Raw genomic sequence first — 19,079 nt, 5'->3', positions numbered from 1 at the left:
CCAAGGCCCAGGCCTAGCACCTGGCCCATAGTAAGTGCTCAGGAATTGGCTCCATTCATGCTCTCCCAGGCTAGATGTTTAAGACACATCTTTGCCAATTCTCTGTCCTCGGGCCCCTGGGAAGCCTGCAGCCCTTCCTCTCTGCTCCCTCTCCACCTGCTATATAGGGCCCAGTCATCTCAGGTCTGAATGTTCATAGCTTTTCTGCCTCTCTACCCGCCTCCTTCCTGGTTTCCAGAGTCCTTTCTGTGTGTCGGGCCCAAGCTGGTGCTGGTGCTGGGCACACAGTGGGCTGGGGTAGGAGGGGGCACAGAACCACAAATGTACATGTCAATAGGAAGTGGCAGGTGCTCCACCAGGGTTCAATCTGGGGAGGCTCCCCAGAGGAGGTGGCATTCACGCAAATTCAGTGTGGGTATGCCGGGAGGGGGAAGCAGTGGGAGGAGAGGCAGGGGCTGGGTCTCCATGCCAGGGTGCCACTTGCCAAGGACCAGCTTGGGGTAGCCATCTGAGGACCACACTGGCAGCTCCAAAAGTCCCCAGCCTTGGCCCCTGCCTGGTCCTCGCTTTTGCTTGCCTGCTCTCCCCTGCAGCAGCGCCCTCTCCTGCCCTCCTGGGCCCCAGCTCACATTCACCCTGCCTGTTTCATGGCCTCCCTTGCAAATGGGCTTGGGGTGGGGGGTACCATCTCAAAGCCAGCTTCCTCCATAGAGTTCCCAGGTGGACCACTAAGTCTCCTGCTTTGGTTGGGGGCACCCTAAAGGGTGATTAACCTCTCTCAGCCTCAGTTCCCTCATCTGTGAAGTGGGAATATCAGTGCATACCTTCCTGGCTCATGGGGAATAACAGAAAACAGGGCAACGGGTACAGCACCTGGGGACAGTCACCTAAGTGTCAGCGTGTCCTCCTTCTCCTCCCCTCCTCTCCACACAGCACACAGGAAGTGAGCCAGAACTTTTGCTAGATAAACAATGAACCCCGCCCGGGTGTCAGGAGTGGGAGATAACCAGGCTCCCCCAGCCGGGGTCGGGGAGAGTCAGCAGGAGACTTGCGGTGGGGGGGCTGCCCCATCTGGCGTGAGATACTCTGTGTTCGGGGCTTTCGGCGGCATCTTACTTGGGCGATCCCTAACCATGGGAAGCAGATGGGTCTGGAAATATTGCCCCTTTTTGGAACGTGGGGAAATTGAGCGTCACAAAAATTGGGGACTTCAACCAGGGGCTGGAATGAATCCAGCCCAGCTCAGACCTCAGGAGGAGGGGTCGGAAGTTGGCAGGGGAGGAAGGCATAGTCGCCGCAGGGCGCCCGGAGGAGGGAGGGGTCGCCGCGGGCCGGGTCACGTGATAGCCGAGGCCCGCCCCCCTCCCCCCCGCACGTGGGCCGGGAGCTGCGGCTACTCCCCCGGCCCCGGCAGACCTGCCACTGGCCCAGTCGCCCCCTGGGGCCCTTTGCCACTCCCTCGGGAAGAAGAGCCGAGACCTTAGTTCCCGGCAGCCCTTGCGGGACACAGGTGAGTCCTGGCTGCGCGCGCGGCCCCTCCTCCCCGGCGCCTCCCAGGTGAGCGGCCGCGATCCCGGTCCCGGGTCCTGCCAGCCCCGGCCGCTTCTCCCATGCGGGGACAGCGGCAATCCCCCCTGAATTCCTTTCGGCCTCTGGGGCCATTTGGCAGCCGAGTTCCCTCCCCGGGTGCTCCTGGAGCTCCCAGGGCTTGACCCTACGGCTGGGACAGAGCTGGGAGCGGCAGGGGCGGGGAGGACAGTGTGGGGAGCAAAATCCGCAGCCCCCACCCAGATCCCCCCAGCCGAGCCCCGGGCACTGGGAGGGGAGGGGGTGTGGCCGGGATGGGAAGGGGCGGGGGACAGGGAGGCCGGCTGGGCGGGTTCGGTGGCCCCAGAGTTGCAGCCGCTCTGGGCTCTGGGGCCAGGTTGCTGTTCTGCCTGGGTAGCGGCTGCTCCCGGGGGGCTCGCTGCCGGCTGGGGTGGGGGTTCCTGGAAACGGGCGCCACCCAGCCCCTCCCCACCAGGCTCAGGAATGGTGCTCCTGGAAACTCCGCTGGACTTGCCTGGACCTCGGGGCGGGGTGCTGGGTCCCCGGGTTCCCTGAGCTTAGAAGACCCTGTCTGGAGGAAGGGATTCCAGCTCTAGGGACTGGGTGGGGCGTCCTCAGCCCCTCCTTCGGCAGCTGTCCCTTGTTAGGCTGGGTGGGGCCGACTCGGACCCAGCTCTGGGCTGGTTTTCCCACGTCTTTGCTCCTGCTGGAGGGAGAGGGTGGTGTGGAGCCTGGGCCCGAAGATGGCACCCAGGACACTGAGGGAGGGCACAGTCTGGTCCTGTGACTGGCACCCCTGCAAGGAGCTGCTCTGTCGGGGCACCCGGGCTTTGCCTGTCCGAGGAAGTGTCCTTCAACTTTGAGCCGGCCGACTTTGAGCCCTGAGTTCCTGAGGGTGAGGGCAGGAGGAGCCCAGGGCAGAGGCCAGCAGGACTCGCTGGTGGCTGGGAGCTGAGTCCTGGCTTCACTCTCACAGGGTGAACAGGCCCCGAGCCAGGGCCCCAGACAAGGCTGCTCTGGTTCCAGTTGTGCCGGGTGACGGCAGAGCCAGGACAAAGGAGGCCTGTTGAGGTCCTGGCCACCCCCAGCCGGCCGCCCTGGGATGATGGAATGCAGGGCAGTGGGTCTTCTGAGAACATGAGGACCTTGGCGCCCTGACGGGGGTGGCATGGAGTGACCTCTCTGTGTGGGGGAGGAGCCTCCTGTGCTGCTTCCGCCTGGGGCTGGTGGGGGGTGAGGGCTCCAGCAGCTAATTTCCTGCTAGAGGAAGTGCTTTGGGGTCACAGGGCAGACGCAGAGAAGGCCTCCAGCCTGCCCTGACCTTTCTCTCCAAAAAGGAGGTGTCTCTGTGCCAGAACACCGGGCATGGAGGTCTGAAAGGGGCTGTGTCTACAGGCACCCTACCTCTTCCCCATTTCCCAGGGACTGGCGACATCGAGGAAACAGATGGGGAACTGCAGACCCCACACCCTTCCTTCCTCTCTCCCCTCCCCAGACACTGGAGGGGGCCCCCCATTCCATTCTGGCATGAGGCTTATTCGGTGCCTGACCATGTGTTTACCTGGGGTGATAGGGTGGCAGGCGGGACTGCCTGGGCTGTGAATGGCACCTCCCATGGTCCCCCCAGGAATGGGCGGTGTGGACGCCTGCCAGGCATTGAAAGCCACCCCTGGCTCTGTGCCCCTGTCTCATCAGATGGGCAGCAGGAGGCTCCGGAGGTGGCGCCCAGGCTCTGAGCTGCCCTAGGTCTGCAGAGACATGGCCCAGCCACTGGCCTTCATCCTCGATGTCCCTGAGACCCCAGGGGACCAGGGGTAAGCGCTCTGGGGCTGGGGGCTGGAGGCTGGAATGTCCCACCCCCCACGGAGAGGTCACCTGAGCAGGGGCTGCTGGAAGGAGAGAGATGGCTGGAGCCTGACCACCGCCCCCCAACCCCCTCTGCAGCCAGGACCCCAGCCCCTATGATGAAAGCGAAGTGCACGACTCCTTCCAGCAGCTCATCCAGGAGCAGAGCCGGTGTGCGGCCCAGGAGGGGCTGGAGCTGCAGCAGAGAGAGCGGGAGGCCACAGGTAAGCTCAGGCCTGGATGCTGGGTGGTGTGGACCAAGACTTGGGTGCCCCAGCCCCTCAGGACGGGCCTCCCAGCTCTGCAGGCCTGGGATGGGGTGGGCGATACTGTGGCCAGTGGTATCTCCAGGACCCCTGGTGAGTTTTTCTTGCTTTGTAGGAAGTGGCCAGCAGACACTCTGGTGCCCCGAGGGCACCCAGAGCACAGCCACACTCCGCATCCTGGCCAGCATGCCCAGCCGCACCATTGGTGAGTGGGACCCTGGGCCTCGGCCCCGAGTTGACCCCAGTCCCTGGGGCTGGGCTGGGCTTCCCGCCGGGCATCTCCCTGGGTAGTGGCTGCTCCCATAGCTCAAAGCCAGGCCCAGGGCGGGCTCCTGGCCCATCCCGTCTGCTGCCTGGAGGCCCAGCACAGCCCCATGTGGCCCTCGCTGGGCTCTAAAAATGACTCTAGAGTCGTCACGGGGTAAAAATAGGCTTTTGGAATGCAGTGGTGCCTGAAGTCTTTGTTGAAAGGATTTTCCTGGGTCCTGGGAAGGGGTGAGGGACTCGGAGGCCTGTGGTGAGCCCATCCTGAGGGGAGGGAGGCCTGGCCCTGCCCGGCCCGGCCCTGCCCAGCTGCCTCCGTAGGCCGCAGCCGAGGTGCCATCATCTCCCAGTACTACAACCGCACGGTGCAGCTTCGGCGCAGGAGCAGCCGGCCCCTGCTTGGGAACTTTGTCCGCTCCGCCCGGCCCAGCCTCCGCCTGTACGACCTGGAGCTGGACCCCATGGCCCGGGAGGAGGAGGGTGAGTGAGTGGGCACTGGAGCTCCAGTGGCAGACACCGGCCTGGGGTGGGGTGCAAGAGGCCAGCCTGGCCTGGGTGGTGGCTGGGGTGCCACAGAGCCAGAGGCCCCTCTCCTATCCCTTAGCAGGCTGCCTAAAGGTCCCCCCGTCCCTCTGCAGGGACCCACGGGGACAGGGAAGTGGGGGTCTTACCTCACAAGCACCTTGGAGTGCTTGGAGGGCTGTGGCCCTGGGCCCCGAGTCGGGGACTGTGCGTGGGAAACAGGCGCCTGTGCTCTGTGAGCTTCCTGCTTGTCGCGGCGGCTGACTGAAGCAAACACACGGCTGATCGGTGATTCAGGCTCAAATAAGGGCACTGAGGTGTCTCGGGACGGTGCCGCAGGGACGCACAGGCCTGTCCAGGGTCCCGGCTGTGGGCTGCAGGGAGGGGCCCTTGGGGATGGACAGGACCTCCCTCTCCCTCTCGCAGAGAAGCAGAGCCTCCTGGTGAAGGAGCTCCAGAGCCTGGCGGTGGCACAGCGGGACCACATGCTGCGAGGGATGCCCTTAAGCCTGGCTGAGAAACGCAGCCTGCGGTGAGCAGCCCCGACCCCGACCTGCCCCCGCTGCTGCGCTCCCAGACCCACTTCCTCAGCTGGGCTAGGTGGTGGGGGAGAAGGGGCTGAGCCCGTGGGTGGCTGGTCTCCAGGAAGGAGAGAGTCAGGCCCCTCATTGGTCCAGGCACCTATGGCTGCCTCTGTCCCCAGAGAGAAGAGCAGGACCCTGAGGGGGAAGTGGAGGGGCCAGCCGGGCAGCGGCGGGGTCTGCTCCTGCTGTGGCCAGCTCAGATATGCCTGCGTGCTGGTATGGGCCCCCGGTCTGCCCTGGGGCTGGGGCGGCTGGGCAGGGCTGGGGTGGCTTCGGTGCCTCCTCCGGCCTCACCCTCAGGGCCTCTCTGCCTGTGCCCGCAGGCCTTGCACAGCCTGGGGCTGGCGCTGCTCTCCGCCCTGCAGGCCCTGACGCCGTGGCGCTACGCCCTGAAGCGCATCGGGGGCCAGTTCGGCTCCAGCGTGCTCTCCTACTTCCTCTTTCTCAAGACCCTGCTGGCTTTCAACGCCCTCCTGCTGCTGCTGCTTGTGGCCTTCATCACGGGCCCGCAGGTCGCCTTCCCACCCGCCCTGCTGGGCCCTGTCCCCGTCTGCACAGGCCTGGAGCTCCTCACAGGCGCGGTGAGGAAGCCCTAGGACTGGGGAACGGGGGGGTGCCTGTCTTTTGCTGCCCTGGTACCGTGTCCCCTTCTTGTCCCAGCTCCCCTGGGGCCCCCAACCCTTGCCCTGCTGTGACTCCAGGTGGCCACAGCCAGCTCCCCGCCTCCCCCTCAATGGCCCTGGATGCCCATCGTGCTGGGGTTCCCATGGGGCTGGAGGCCCAAGATTGCTGTGGCCATGGCCCCTCCTTGTTTCCCTCACTGCCCCTGCCTGGCCTCCTCCTGCTCTGCCCCCGTGGCTGTCAGGCCTGAGGGTCGGGGTGGGGCGGGGGGAGAGTCCCTGATTCGGCTGGTTCTCCCTGCGGCAGGGTTGCTTCACCCACACCGTCATGTACTACGGCCACTACAGTAATGCCACGCTGAACCAGCCATGTGGCAGCCCCCTGGATGGCAGCCAGTGCACACCCAGGGCGGGTGGCCTGCCCTACAACATGCCCCTGGCCTACCTCTCCACTGTGGGCGTGAGCTTCTTTGTCACCTGCATCACCCTGGTGTACAGGTAACGCCTCCACCTCACGACCCAGGCTCCGAGCTCCACTCATCCATCCATTCGTCTTTCGACCCATTCATTGATTCTTCCCTCCTCCTTTGTTCCTTCTGTCCGTCTACGTGTCTGCTCTCATCCACTCACCTATCCAACTATCCACTTACCCACCCATCCATCTACCTACCCACCCATCCACCCATTCATCCATCCACCCACCCATCCACCCACTCAATTCACCCACCCATCTACCCATTCATCCATCCACCTACCCATCTACCCACTCAATTCACCCACCCATCCACCCACTCAATTCACCCACCCGTCCATCTACCCACCCATTCACCCAATCAATTCACCCACCCATCCATCTACCCACCCATTCACCCAATTCACCCACCCATCCACCTACTCAATTCACCCACCTGTCCATCTACCCACCCATCCACCCACCCATCCATCTACCCACCCATTCACCCACTCAATTCACCCACCCATCCACCCATTCATCCATTCACCCACCCATCCATCCATTCACACATTCACCCATTCATCCATCCACCCACCCATCCACCCATTCAGTTCACCCACCCATCTACCCATTCATCCATCCACCTACCCATCCACCCACTCAATTCACCCACCCGTCCATCTACCCACCCATCCACCGCTCAATTCACCCACCCGTCCATCTACCCACCCATCCACACACTCAATTCACCCACCCATCCATGTACCCACCCATTCACCCAATCAATTCACCCACCCATCTACCCATTCATCCATCCACCTACCCATCCACCCACTCAATTCACCCACCCGTCCATCTACCCACCCATTCACCCAATCAATTCACCCACCCATCCATCTGCCCACCCATTCACCCAATCAATTCACCCACCCATCCATCTACCCACCCATTCACCCAATCAATTCACCCACCCATCCATCTGCCCACCCATTCACCCAATCAATTCACCCACCCATCCATCTACCCACCCATTCACCCAATCAATTCACCCACCCATCCACCTACTCAATTCACCCACCTGTCCATCTACCCACCCATCCACCCACTCAATTCACCCACCCATCCATCTACCCACCCATTCACCCACTCAATTCACCCACCCATCCACCCATTCATCCATTCACCCACCCATCTATCCATTCAGACATGCACCCATTCACCCATCCACCCACCCATCCACCCATTCATCCATCCACCCACCCATCCACCCACTCAATTCACCCACCCATTCACCCATCCACCCACCCATCCACCCATTCATCCATCCACCCACCCATCCACCCACTCAATTCACCCACCCATCTACCCATTCATCCATCCACCTACCCATCTACCCACTCAATTCACCCACCCGTCCATCTACTCAATTCACACACCCGTCCATCTACCCACCCATCCACCCACCCATCCACCTACCCACCCATTCACCCACTCAATTCACCCACCCATCCATCCATTCACACATTCACCCATTCACCCATCCACCCACCCATCCACCCCCTCATCCATCCACCCACTCAATTCACCCACCCATCTACCCATTCATCCATCCACCCACCCATCCACCCACTCAATTTAACCCACCCATCCACCCACTCAATTTAACCCACCCATCCACCCATTCATCCATCCACCCACTCATCCACGCATCCATCCATTCGCACATCCATCCACCTACTTATCTACCCACCCATTCATCCACCCATCCGTTCATCCATCCATCCACCCACCCACACATTTATTCATCCATCCATGCACCCACCCACCCACTTATTCATCCACCCACACATTTATTCATGCATCCATCCACCCACCCACCTACTTATTCATCCACCCACCCACCCATGCATCTATGTATTCCACAGACATTCTCTGTGCTCAGCTCAGGGCAGGATGGTAAATGTCCTGGGGGGCTTGCTGTCTCTGGGAGAAGATGGACCACTGAATGGGCTGGGACAATCCATGAGGCTTAGTGGTGTTTCCCCGGTGTTATGGGAGCACTGGGGAAGGAGTCAGGCTGCTTCCCAGGGGAGGCGGCACTTGCCTGAGAGGGGAAGGTTAGATAAGAGTGGGGATGGATAAGGAAGCAGGGAAGATGTTTTGGTCATTGGGACCAGCAGTGCAAAGGCCCTGAGGTGAGCCCAGCATCTTCTGGTCCATGTCTCGCTGGGAGGCAGCCAGCCAAGTCCATGGTGAATGCAGCCCTGCCCCCTCTTCTAGGCAGATGTGGCTGGTGGGTGCTATGTTGGATGAGACTGGTGTAGAGGGCTGGTGGTGGGGCAGGGGTGTGGCAGGAGGCCCGGTCAGGGCCCAGATGGCTCCTGAGTGGGTGGTGGGGTCTGGCTGCCGAGAGCATCCGGTCTGCCTTCTCCCCTTGGCCTCTGCCCGTCAGCTTGTCAGTTGCCATGTCTGTGTCTGCTTCTCCCCAGCATGGCTCACTCTTTCGGGGAGAGCTACCGGGTGGGGAGCACCTCTGGCATCCACGCCATCACCGTCTTCTGCTCCTGGGACTACAAGGTGACGCAGAAGCGGGCCTCCCGCCTCCAGCAGGACAATATTCGCACCCGGCTGAAGGTGAGTGGTCCCAGAACGCCAAGCTGGCCTGCCCAGCTCCCTGCAGGCCTGGCCCTGGGTCCACTTAGGACCATGTGGCTAGAATCATGGTCTAGAGGGAGGGCCATCTGTCCGTGAGCTGAACTCGGGGCGCTGGGCAGGCGTGGTCTTCTGCTTGCAGTGATGGGCAGGCCCTGAGTTTTTCTTCGGTACACACCCCTCAGTCAGGGGCTGCCTCTGTTGTCTGCTAGCGGGTAGTAGCGCCATGGCCCAGTGAACACCCGGGAGCCAGCCCTGAGGCCTCAGGCCCCAGCTGGCACGTGCTCCCTGGCTGGCGTTAGCTTGGTTGGTGGCCACAGGAGCCCAGTGGGTGAGGACTGTCATCTTTTGTGTGCCTCAGTGAGGAGACTGAGGCATAGAGGCCGAGGCCCTTGTAGAGGTTGCGGGGCCAGAAGGCTGCAGAGCTGGGCCTCGTGGAACATTCTTTGCCTTTCTGGGGTTCTGTGCTTCAAGGAGCTCAGAGCTGTGACCTGTCATGAGCCACTCCATGTGGGGGGGGCTTCTGGTCACTGGGGGCCACCCACATCCACAGGGAACAGGAAAGGACCTCTGAGCAAGGCCCCTGCCCCAGCGGGCAGGGCTGGGGAGGCAGGTGGAGAGGGGTTGAGGCAGGCCTCGGGAGTGAACGCCAGCCCAGGCACAGGGGCCTCCCTGCAGGGGACTGGGTCCTCTCTGTGCCTGGAGGGAGGGCCCTCAGAGGATAAAAGGGCAGGTGGGGCATCGGGGACTGACCCTCTGTCCTGGTTCAAGCCTCCTGGTGTGTCTCGTGTGTTGTATGTGTTGTGCTGTGTCTGCACATCTGCACGTGTCTGTGCTCTGGTGTGGGTGACAGGGACACGGTGCCACCTGCAGGAGCTGCTGGCCGAGTGGCAGCTGCGGCAGAGCCCCAGGAGTGTGTGCGGGACGCTGCGGCAGGCGGCTGTGCTGGGGCTTGTGTGGCTGCTGTGTCTGGGGACCGCGCTGGGCTGCGCCGTGGCCGTTCACGTCTTCTCGGAGTTCATGATCCAGGTGCGGGGATGGGGGGAGCCTGGCCCTTGCTTGGAATGTGTCCCCAGTGACTCTGGGCACCTGCCCCTGGGGAGGCAGCCTTGCCTGTCCTCCACCCAGCCAGCCCAGGGTGCCATGTACGCTGTGCCCCGTGTTGGGGCCCCCTCCCAGCCCCACTTGTCACCCCTTGTCCTATCTCACGGTTTTATTTTTTGGTTTCTGGTTTCTTTTCCACTACTTGTGCCCCTCCCCGCTTCCTGTGTGGTTTGAACTTGAGGCCTGGGGAGGGCCGGATCTTGGAGGAGGGAGGTGCTACCTGCCAGTTCCACCCTGGGCCCTTCCCTGTAGCTGCCCCCTCCCAACATGGATAGGGGGGCTTCCATGACACCGCTCCCTGTACCCCTGCACCCCTGCAGAGTCCAGAGGCTGCTGGCCAGGAGGCTGCGCTGCTGGTCCTGCCCCTGGTGGTTGGCCTCCTCAACCTGGGGGCCCCCTACCTGTGCCGTGTCCTGGCCGCCCTGGAGCCGCATGACTCCCCAGTAATGGAAGTGTACGTGGCCATCTGCAGGTGTGTGGCCGCACATGAAAACATCATTTGGTGCTGGAGCTGATGCTGGTTGTTTAGCTCTGGGTGTATCCAAACCTACTTAGGATGAGGCCGGTGTGACCAAGCCCCTGGTGGGGGCCCTGGGGTGCATCTTCTGTCCCCTGTACCTGCCCCTCAGCCTTTGCACCCTGCCCTCCGCAGGAACCTCATCCTCAAGCTGGCCATCCTGGGGACACTGTGCTACCACTGGCTGGACCACAGGGTGGGCGTCCTGCAGGGCCAGTGCTGGGAGGACTTCGTGGGCCAGGAGCTGTACCGGTTCCTGGTGATGGACTTCGTCCTCATGTTGCTGGACACGCTTTTTGGGGAACTGGTGTGGAGGTGAGGGGGTCCTGGGCAGGCTGGGTGGGGAGTGTTCTCCCCTTAGTGGCTGGGACGTGTGGCCGGGAGGTTCTCAGGCCTGGACCTTTCACATTGGGGCCCTGTGTCTCCACCCTTCAGAGGAAGACTCAGGAAATAGAACTGAACTCATTTTTAGATTGTAAAGGAAAACAGGTTTCAAAGTGATGTGTATGGCCAGGCGTGGTGGCTTATGCCTGTACTCCCAGCACTTTGGGAGGCTGAGGTGAGTGGATCACCTGAGGTCAGGAGTTTGAGACCAGCCTGGCCAACATGGCAAAACCCCGTCTCTACTAAAAATACAAAAATTAGCAGGGCGTGGTGGCGCGCACCAGTAGTCCCAGCTACTCGGGAGGCAGAGGCATGAGAATCACTTGAACCTGGGAAGCAGAGGTTGTAGTGAGCTGAGATCGCGCCTCTGCACTCCAGCCTGGGTGACAGAGCAAGACTGTGTTGCCAAAAAAAAAAAGTGACATGTATATCACACAACCTCAGTCTAGGATACAAAGGAAAAACACACAGCAGGGAACAGACAGCGGAGGAACATTTAAAAAATGTTCCAGGTATCCCGCTGCGGGTTCTGGCACTTCAGCTGTTTTTTCCTCTTGGTGTTTTCTTCAAGAATATATGAATTTAATAATAATAAAAAATAAGATTAAAAAAATCAGTAGGAGGCCCGGTGTGGTGGCTTACGCTTGTAATCCCAGCACTTTGGGAGGCTGAAGTGGGAGGATCACTTAAGCCCAGGAGTTTGAGACCAGCCTCGGCAACAGAGTGAGACCTCGTCTCTAAAGAAATAAAAATAAAAATAAATAAAAGTCAGCTGGGCCTGCTGGTGTGTGCCTGTAGTCCCAGCTACTCGGGAGGCTGAGGTGGGAGGATCGCTTGATCCCAGGTCAAGGCTGCAGTGAGTCACGATTGCACCACTGTGCTCCAGCCTGGACAACAGAGCCAGACCCTGTTTCAAAAAAGAAAAAGTCATTTGGTGCTGGAGCTGATACTGCTTGTTTAACTCTGGGTGTATCCGAACCTACTTAGGATGAGGCTGGTGTGACCAAGCTCCTGGTGGGGGCCCCCAGGCTGGTGGCTGACTCTCCTTGGCATTATCTGTGGAAGGGCCAGGATGTCCCCTGGCTGGGGGCGGGGTGCCTCTGGGTGTGGGGACTCAGGCCGGCCTCCCTGGGCATGGCTTTCCCATCTAACGATCTGGGGTCCTCCTCGGAGGCAGGATTATCTCCGAGAAGAAGCTGAAGAGGAGGCGGAAGCCGGAGTTTGACATTGCCCGGAACGTCCTGGAGCTGATTTATGGGCAGACTCTGACCTGGTGAGGGTCCTCTGCTCGCCTCCTGCTGTCTGGCCCCTCGGTCAGTGCCCCTTTCCCCCTGGGGGTCCTGCACCTGTCTCCCCCTGGGGCCACAGCCAGGCCCGGCCATGGACCCTGGAGTGATGCAGGCCCTGACCCCGGGGACTCAGTTTTGGCCACTCTCACATGCCCTGCCCGTGGTCTGGAACCAGCCTGGTCTCAGGGAGGGGAGGGCACTGGAGCAGCCCCTGAACTGCCACCCCCTCCCCAGGCTGGGGGTGCTCTTCTCGCCCCTCCTCCCCGCCGTGCAGATCATCAAGCTGCTGCTCGTCTTCTATGTCAAGAAGGTGAGGCTGCCAAGGCCTGGGGAGGGCTGGGCTGGCAGGGTGGCCAGCAGTGGGGGCAGGACTCAGCTGGGCAGAGCCTGGGACACTAGAACCCTCCCCACCTGAGTGGAGTGGGGCTGGCGGCCCGGGGCTGCCCTGGCCTGTCCCTCAGCCCAAGGGACGGCTGACCCCTCTTGGCATCACTGTCTTTGGCAGGCCGGGAAGCATCGCTGGGTTCAGAGGTCATCAGCAGGTGCCTGGGTGCACCTGGCCAGGGGTAGGGCCAGGGCTCTGGGAGACACTAAGCCTTGGGACCTCTGGGTCCCTGGAAAAGTGACCTTGGTCCTCTATCCGCAACTGGGTCATGCCCAGTGGCTGAGAACTGGGACCTTCCTTCCCATCCTGGCTCCTGTCTTTTTATTTTATTTTATTTTTTGAGACAGAGTCTCGCTTTGTCACCCAGGCTGGAGTGCAGTGGCGCGATCTCGGCTCACTGCAAATTCCGCCTCCCGGGTTCACGCCATTCTCCTGCCTCAGCCTCCCGAGTAGCTGGGACTACAGGCGCCCACCAGGAAGCCCGGCTAACTTTTTTGTATTTTTAGTAGAGACGGGGTTTCACTGTGTTAGCCAGGATGGTCTCGATCTCCTGACCTCGTGATCCGCCCACCTCAGCCTCCCAAAGTGCTGGGATTACAGGCGTGAGCCACCGCGCCCGGCCGTCCTGGCTCCTGTCTCGTCTGGTCTTTTGTTTCCTCATCCTTGCAATGGGGACCATGTTCCAGTGGGGACTGAGGGAGGTGGCGTGTACAGTGTTGTGTGCAGAGCCTGGCATGGCAGCAACCTTCAGTGGATGGAGGTGCTGTTGGCATCACCCCTTTGCGTGCGAGTGACCGGCAGGCTTCTGTCTTCCTCTGTAAATGAGGAGGCTGCAGGGAGCGGGGTCCAGCCTCTGCCTGGACGCACAGCCCTGGTCGCCCTTCCCTCTTGAGCTCCCTCAGGCCTTGGAGGGGTGCTGAGGGGTAGCAGGACGGTGGCACAGCGCAGACTTTTCCCGCAGACCAGCCTTCTGGCCAACTGCCAGGCGCCGCGCCGGCCCTGGCTGGCCTCACACATGAGCACCATCTTTCTCACGCTGCTCTGCTTCCCCGCCTTCCTGGGCGCTGCTGTCTTCCTCTGCTACGCCGTCTGGCAGTGAGTAGGGGCTGGTGGAGGGAGACCCTTCTGTGTCATCCGGGGGTTGGGTGGTGGTGCCTGAGGGGCCCAAGGCTTAGGGGTGCAGAGGACGGGCTGGGAGGGAGCCGGGTGGGCTGTTGCCCGGGCTGAGGGTTCCTGGTCGGCATCTTCCCCAGAGTGAAGCCCTCGAGCACCTGCGGCCCCTTCCGGACCCTGGACACCATGTACGAGGCCGGCAGGGTGTGGGTGCGCCACCTGGAGACGGCAGGCCCCAGGGTCTCCTGGCTGCCCTGGGTGCACCGGTACCTGGTAGAAAACACCTTCTTTGTCTTCCTGGTGTCGGCCCTGCTGCTGTGAGTCCCGCAGGTGGGGGCAGTCCTGGGGAGATGGCCCTCGCTGGGCCTGCACCGTTTGGGGACTGGCCGCTCCTGGTCTGTGGCCCTGGGCCCTGCCCGACAGCCCCTCTCCCGCAGGGCCGTGATCTACCTCAACATCCAGGTGGTGCGGGGCCAGCGGAAGGTCATCTGCCTGCTCAAGGAGCAGATCAGCAATGTGAGTGCCCCCTTCTGGGCTGCTCTCAGCCCCCACCCTCTCAGGTCACCTGGGGGTGACGCTCCCCTCTACTCCCCTGTACATCTTCTCCTGTGGGCCTTGGCTGGTGAAAGGGTTTGTTTGCCAAACAAGTGACCCTGATCAATACGTGCACTTCAGATCAAGTGACGAAGTAGCCGTGAGACAGAGCCAGGCTCCTGATCCCCAGGGCCCCACAGGGCCCCACTGGGCCCCACTGGGACCAGGGCTCCGGGCGGTGGGGTGTGATTTCAGCCCCCGGGTGTGGCCCCGCTGAGGGCTCAGACAGTCTCTGTGAGGATTTTTGGATCCCTATGGACTCTTCACTCATTTTACAAACAGGTGGATTAAGGTTGAGGGAGGGTCAGGACTTAAAACTTTTTTTTTTTTGGAGATGGAGTCTCGCTCTGTTGCCCAGGCTGGAGTGTAATGGCACAGTCTTGGCTGACTGCAACCTCTGCCTCCTGGGTTCAAGCAATTGTCCTGCCTCAGCCTCCCGAGTAGCTGGGACTACAGGCTCCTGCTGCCACTCCGCCTAATTTTTTGTGTTTTTAGTAGAGATGCAGTTTCACTGTGTTGCCCAGGCTGGTCTCGAGCTCCTGAGGCAGTCCGCCCACCTCAGCCTCCCAAAGTGCTAGGATTATAGGCATGAGCCACTGCACCTGTTCAAAACATTTTTATGAAGAAAACAATGTTTGGCCGGGCGCAGTGGCTCACGCCTATGGTCCCAGCACTTTGGGAGGCTGAGGTGAGAGAATGGCTGGAGCCCAGGAGTTCGAGACCAGCCTGGGCAACAGAGCGAAACCTTGTCTCTATAAAAATTTTCAAAGTTAGCTGGGTGTGCTGGTGTGCACCTGTAGTCCCAGCTACTTGGGAGGCTGAGGTAGGAGATTACTTGAGCCCAGGTTGAGGCTGCAGTGAGCTATGATTGTGCCACTGCACTCCAGCCTGGGTGACAGCGAAACTGTCTCATTAAAAAAAAAAAAAGCCCGGGTACAGTGACTCAGGCCTGTAATCCCAGCACTTTGGGAGGCTGAGGCGAGCAGATCACTTGAGGTCAGGAGGTCAAGACCAGCCTGACCATCATGGCAAAACCCCGTCTCTACTAAAAATACAAAAATTAGCTGGCCGTGGTGGTGTCCACCTGTACCAGCTGCTCAGGAGGCTGAGGCAGGAGAATCAGCCGAGATTGCGCCACTGCACTCCAGCCTGGGCGGCACAGCGAGTTGCTGAGGCCCTCATGCTGTGTCATGGGAGTGAGTTGCAGAAGGGGGTCAGACCCCATACCCCAGAGGCAGCCCCCAGGAGGACTGTCCACCCGGCAGCTGGCCCCCGTGCCCACTCCCTCCACTCTTCTCTGCCCAGGAGGACCTCCTTGCCCACTGGGCAGCCACCAAGTTGGAGACGAGGCACTTTCCCCCCTGGGCCACCCAGTCTGGCCTCCTCCTCAAGGCCTCTCCCCTGGGGAACGGGCCCCCTGAAGCAGGTCCTGTGGTTTTTCCAGGCTTGCATCCTGCTGCTGGGCTCTGCCCTCCCCCAAGGGCTCCCCGTCCCCTCCCATTGCCATTTGTCCTCCTGCAGGTTTTCACTCTGGGGCTGGTGAGTGCCAGTGTCCTTAGGCGTGCTCCACACCAGGGCTAGGGGGGCGCTTGTGGAGATCAGCGGCTGGTGTCTGCCAAGGCGAGGGCAGGGCGGGGTGCAGCCAGTGGGCCTCGGCAGCCATGTGACCGTGCTGCTGGTTAGTTGGTGCCAGGATCCAGGGCTCCAGGCAGCTCGTCCCAGCTCGTCCCAAGCACTCATGGGACGGCTCCCACATTGCTTGGGTTGTAAACACTGTAGTACACACTGTCCCATCTCCTGCCTTTCTTGTTTCACCACATAGAGCTAAAAGCCAGGCACCTCGGCTACGGTGGTTGTCTGGCCGTAGATATTGGAAGTGGGACATGGCTCCTGCCCTACTGGGTGGCATTTCAGAGCCCCTAGTAGGGCCAGGTGGGTCCAGGCAGAGAATGCAGAGTGGTGCTGGGAGAATCCCAGCTCTACCCGCTGTCGCTCTGGGATGGGAAGGACCTTTCTCCAGGGGGATGCTGGCTGTGGTGTCTACCCAAGGCCGAGCTCTGACCCGTCTTTGGGGCTGTCAGCCTGAGCTTTCCCCGTGCAGGTCGGCATGGCTCAGGTGCACAGCCCCTCCATACTCATCAGCAACTCGATAGAAGCAACTTAGGTTGTTGCTTAAGGGGCCCATGGTCTCTCCTTGAAGGTATTCTAAGTGGTCCTCCTAGGCTGAGCCAGGTTGCCAGGTGCCCAGAGCCAGTCCATGTGGCTCTTGACAGAACTGTTCTCTTTGTGAAGGTTCCGGGCAGGGAATCCCGGTCTGACCCAGGCACTGATGATCAGTGTTTCTGTGCACCAGGTCCTTTGCTAAGTGCCCCCTCTGCTTGTCATTGTCGAAAGAGCCCTGGGTCAAGTCCAGTACTGGCCCCAAAGATGTCCCCGTCCTAAGACTGGATGGAGCCTGTGAATATGTTATGTTGCGTGGCTGGGGGAATTAAGGTTGCAGGTAGAATTAAAGTTGCCAGTCAGCTGACTTAGGATAGGAGATGGCCCTAGATTATCGTGGTGGCCCAGCGTGATCTCAGGGTCCTTAGAGGTGAAAAACGGAGGCCGGAGTGTCAGGGTCAGAGTGGTGCCACGTGAGCAGGACTTGAGCTGCCACTGCTGGCTTTGAAGTGGAGGAAAGGGCTGAGAGCCAAGGAGTCCAGGGGCCTCTAGAAGTTGGAAAAGGCGAGGAAGAGGATTCTCCCCCGAAGCCTCCGGGAGGAACGTAGCCCTGATGATGCTTGACTGGAGCCCAGTGAGACTCATTTTGGACTTCTCACTTCCAGAACTGAAAGTTGAGAAACTGGTGGTGTTTTAAGCCACGAAGTTGATGACTGTTCATTACGACAGCAGCAGGAAACTAATGTAAACCCTGTACCTTGTGTTATTATCCCCCTTTACAGATGCTGCCACTGAGGTCAGAGTTAGTAACCGAAGCCAAGAGCCAGTAGGTGGCAGGGCTGGTTTTAAATTGAGTCAGGCTGGCTCTGGGCTGCTGATTACATTTCCCTTTTCACTTTGGCCACTAGGAAGCTTAGATCCACACATATGCCCCCTTCCGGGCTCTTGGTTTTTCCTTGTCCTTGTTTGGTGGCCCTTTCACCTCTTCTTTTACGTTTTTGCTGCTTGCGATGTTGAATACACCTCGTGAGTTTTCCTTCAACTGCAGTTTGGAAGAGGATGGCTCTGGATGGGCTGATGGATGGTTTCTCCTCCCCTTTGTGTTCTGGCCTTTCTAGGAGGGGGAGGACAAAATCTTCTTAATCAACAAGCTTCACTCCATCTACGAGAGGAAGGAGAGGGAGGAGAGGAGCAGGTGAGGGTCCATGGAGGGATTGGGGACACTGAGCCCGGAGGGGAGAGGGGCCAGGGCTGGACAGTAGGGCTGCCACTGGGGCTACACCACGACATTGCTGACACTTGACCGCTTTTGACCTACAAAAATCCTCCCCCAGCGCCCACCTTCACTCTCTCTAGAGCCTTCTCTGGCCTCTGGAGCCTGGCCATTTTGACAGGGACTTAAAATACATCTCAGGAGAAAGGCTGTGGGGCGTTTGGCCTGTCCCTCACCAGGCCTTGGCTGTGCCCAGCCAGGTTGCAGGGATGTTGACGTTTATGGGGTCCCCTCAGTGATGTCTCTTTCTGGCAGGGTTGGAACAACTGAGGAGGCTGTGGCACCCTCTGCCCTGCTCACGGATGAACAGGATGCCTAGGGGGACGGCGATGGGCCTCACGGGCCCGCCCAACACCCTGAGACCACACTGGTGCCTCCCAGTGACCCTGCTGGGACACCAGGACAAGGAAGACACTGTTCACCTCTCGAAAGCTGCAGCTGCGCCTAGGCTGGAGCTGGAAGGGTGGGTGAATCCGGCTTGGGCATCCCCAGTGAACTCTGCCCTGCCTGGGACTCTATTTATTCTGATTAAAGGGCTTTTGCAGATGGGCTTGTCCCTTGGGGCTCTGTGCCTGAGCACCACACCCAAGGGCCTGCTTCCCGCTTCCCTGGGGCCGCCTCCAGGTGCAGGTCTGGGTCCTGGGAACCTCAGCTGGAGTGGGGGCGCCCTCTGCTGGCCAAGCTCCAGATGGCAGGGGCTGGACCGCGCCAGGGCTTGATCCGCTGGCTGCCTTTGACCAGCCTGAACCCGCGCCCAGGAGGGGCTTATACCTGCACAAGTGAGCCGAGCAGGCATGGACTGTGACCACAGCGATGCGTTAACCATTGGGTGATGCTGTAGCATCTACTGGAGCAGAAGGCAAATTTAGAGAGGGACTTGGAGGGGAGACACATCAGTTGCAAATGAGTTGTGGGGACAGTTGCCTCCCAGGCATAGGTAACCAGCACCTGGGCTTTGAGGCGAACAGGGCTTGGTGAGGCGGGGCTGGCCCCCTGCTTCTCGCTGCCAGCAGCAGGCTGGGGGGTGGTGATCCTGGGTCTGACTGGGCTGAGTTTGAGGAGCCCGTGGGATACCGAAAACTGTAGGCTGTGGGGGGTGGGCACAGGGATTCGGGGACCAGCCCGCCACGACCCCAGTGCTCCAGGCCTGCGGGGACCAGCCCGTCACGGCCCCAGTGCTCCAGGCCTGCGGGGACCAGCCCGTCATGGTCCCAGTGCTCCAGGCCTGCGGGGACCAGCCCGTCACGGCCCCAGTGCTCCAGGCCTGCGGGGACCAGCCCGTCGCGGCCCCAGTGCTCCAGGCCTGCGGGGACCAGCCCGTCACGGCCCCAGTGCTCCAGGTCTGTGGGGACCAGCCCGTCATGGCCCAGGGCTCCAGGTCTGTGGGGACCAGCCCATCATGGCCCAGGGCTCCAGGCCTGCAGGAGCTGCGCTTGGGATTGGGGGAATGAACCCGGGTGGGGAAATGGTCGAAGAGAGATGGGCCCAGAAAAGGGTCAGACCCA

At 60.8% G+C, this 19,079-nt stretch overlaps 1 protein-coding gene across 5 annotated transcripts; it reads left to right on the top strand.

Moving 5' to 3' along the window:
- Positions 1 to 1,373: 1,373 nt before the first annotated feature.
- On the top strand, positions 1,374 to 18,124 carry TMC6 (transmembrane channel like 6). 5 transcript variants are annotated; one of them, XM_024234666.3, is made up of 20 exons: positions 1,374 to 1,510; positions 3,244 to 3,362; positions 3,493 to 3,617; positions 3,775 to 3,864; positions 4,245 to 4,403; positions 4,872 to 4,977; positions 5,149 to 5,245; positions 5,353 to 5,610; positions 5,957 to 6,147; positions 8,593 to 8,737; positions 9,629 to 9,784; positions 10,180 to 10,331; positions 10,512 to 10,691; positions 11,938 to 12,033; positions 12,284 to 12,359; positions 13,396 to 13,529; positions 13,688 to 13,864; positions 13,985 to 14,063; positions 17,420 to 17,496; positions 17,830 to 18,124. In XM_024234666.3, the coding sequence occupies exons 2-20, from the start codon at positions 3,307 to 3,309 to the stop codon at positions 17,891 to 17,893; spliced, it is 2,418 nt and encodes an 805-aa protein (XP_024090434.3). In that variant the 5' UTR covers positions 1,374 to 1,510; positions 3,244 to 3,306; the 3' UTR covers positions 17,894 to 18,124. The 5 variants fall into 5 exon arrangements, with proteins under 5 accessions (XP_024090434.3, XP_063574367.1, XP_063574368.1 ...); XM_063718297.1 differs by having other exon boundaries at positions 1,508 to 1,557; XM_063718298.1 differs by lacking the exon at positions 1,374 to 1,510 and adding an exon at positions 1,876 to 2,443.
- The last annotated feature ends 955 nt before the right edge of the window (positions 18,125 to 19,079 follow it).

This window comes from Pongo abelii, chromosome 19, assembly GCF_028885655.2.
Source record: "Pongo abelii isolate AG06213 chromosome 19, NHGRI_mPonAbe1-v2.0_pri, whole genome shotgun sequence".
NCBI lineage: Eukaryota > Metazoa > Chordata > Mammalia > Primates > Hominidae > Pongo > Pongo abelii.
This window is presented reverse-complemented; position numbering and strand designations above follow the sequence as displayed.

Coding starts and splice junctions, on each gene's coding strand:
- TMC6 (XM_024234666.3), top strand. CDS start 3,307: ATGGCCCAGCCACTGGCCTTCATCCTCGATGTCCCTGAGACCCCAGGG. Junction 5,611..5,956: donor TGGAGCTCCTCACAGGCGCG/GTGAGGAAGCCC, acceptor TCCCTGCGGCAG/GGTTGCTTCACCCACACCGT. Junction 17,497..17,829: donor GAGAGGGAGGAGAGGAGCAG/GTGAGGGTCCAT, acceptor TCTTTCTGGCAG/GGTTGGAACAACTGAGGAGG.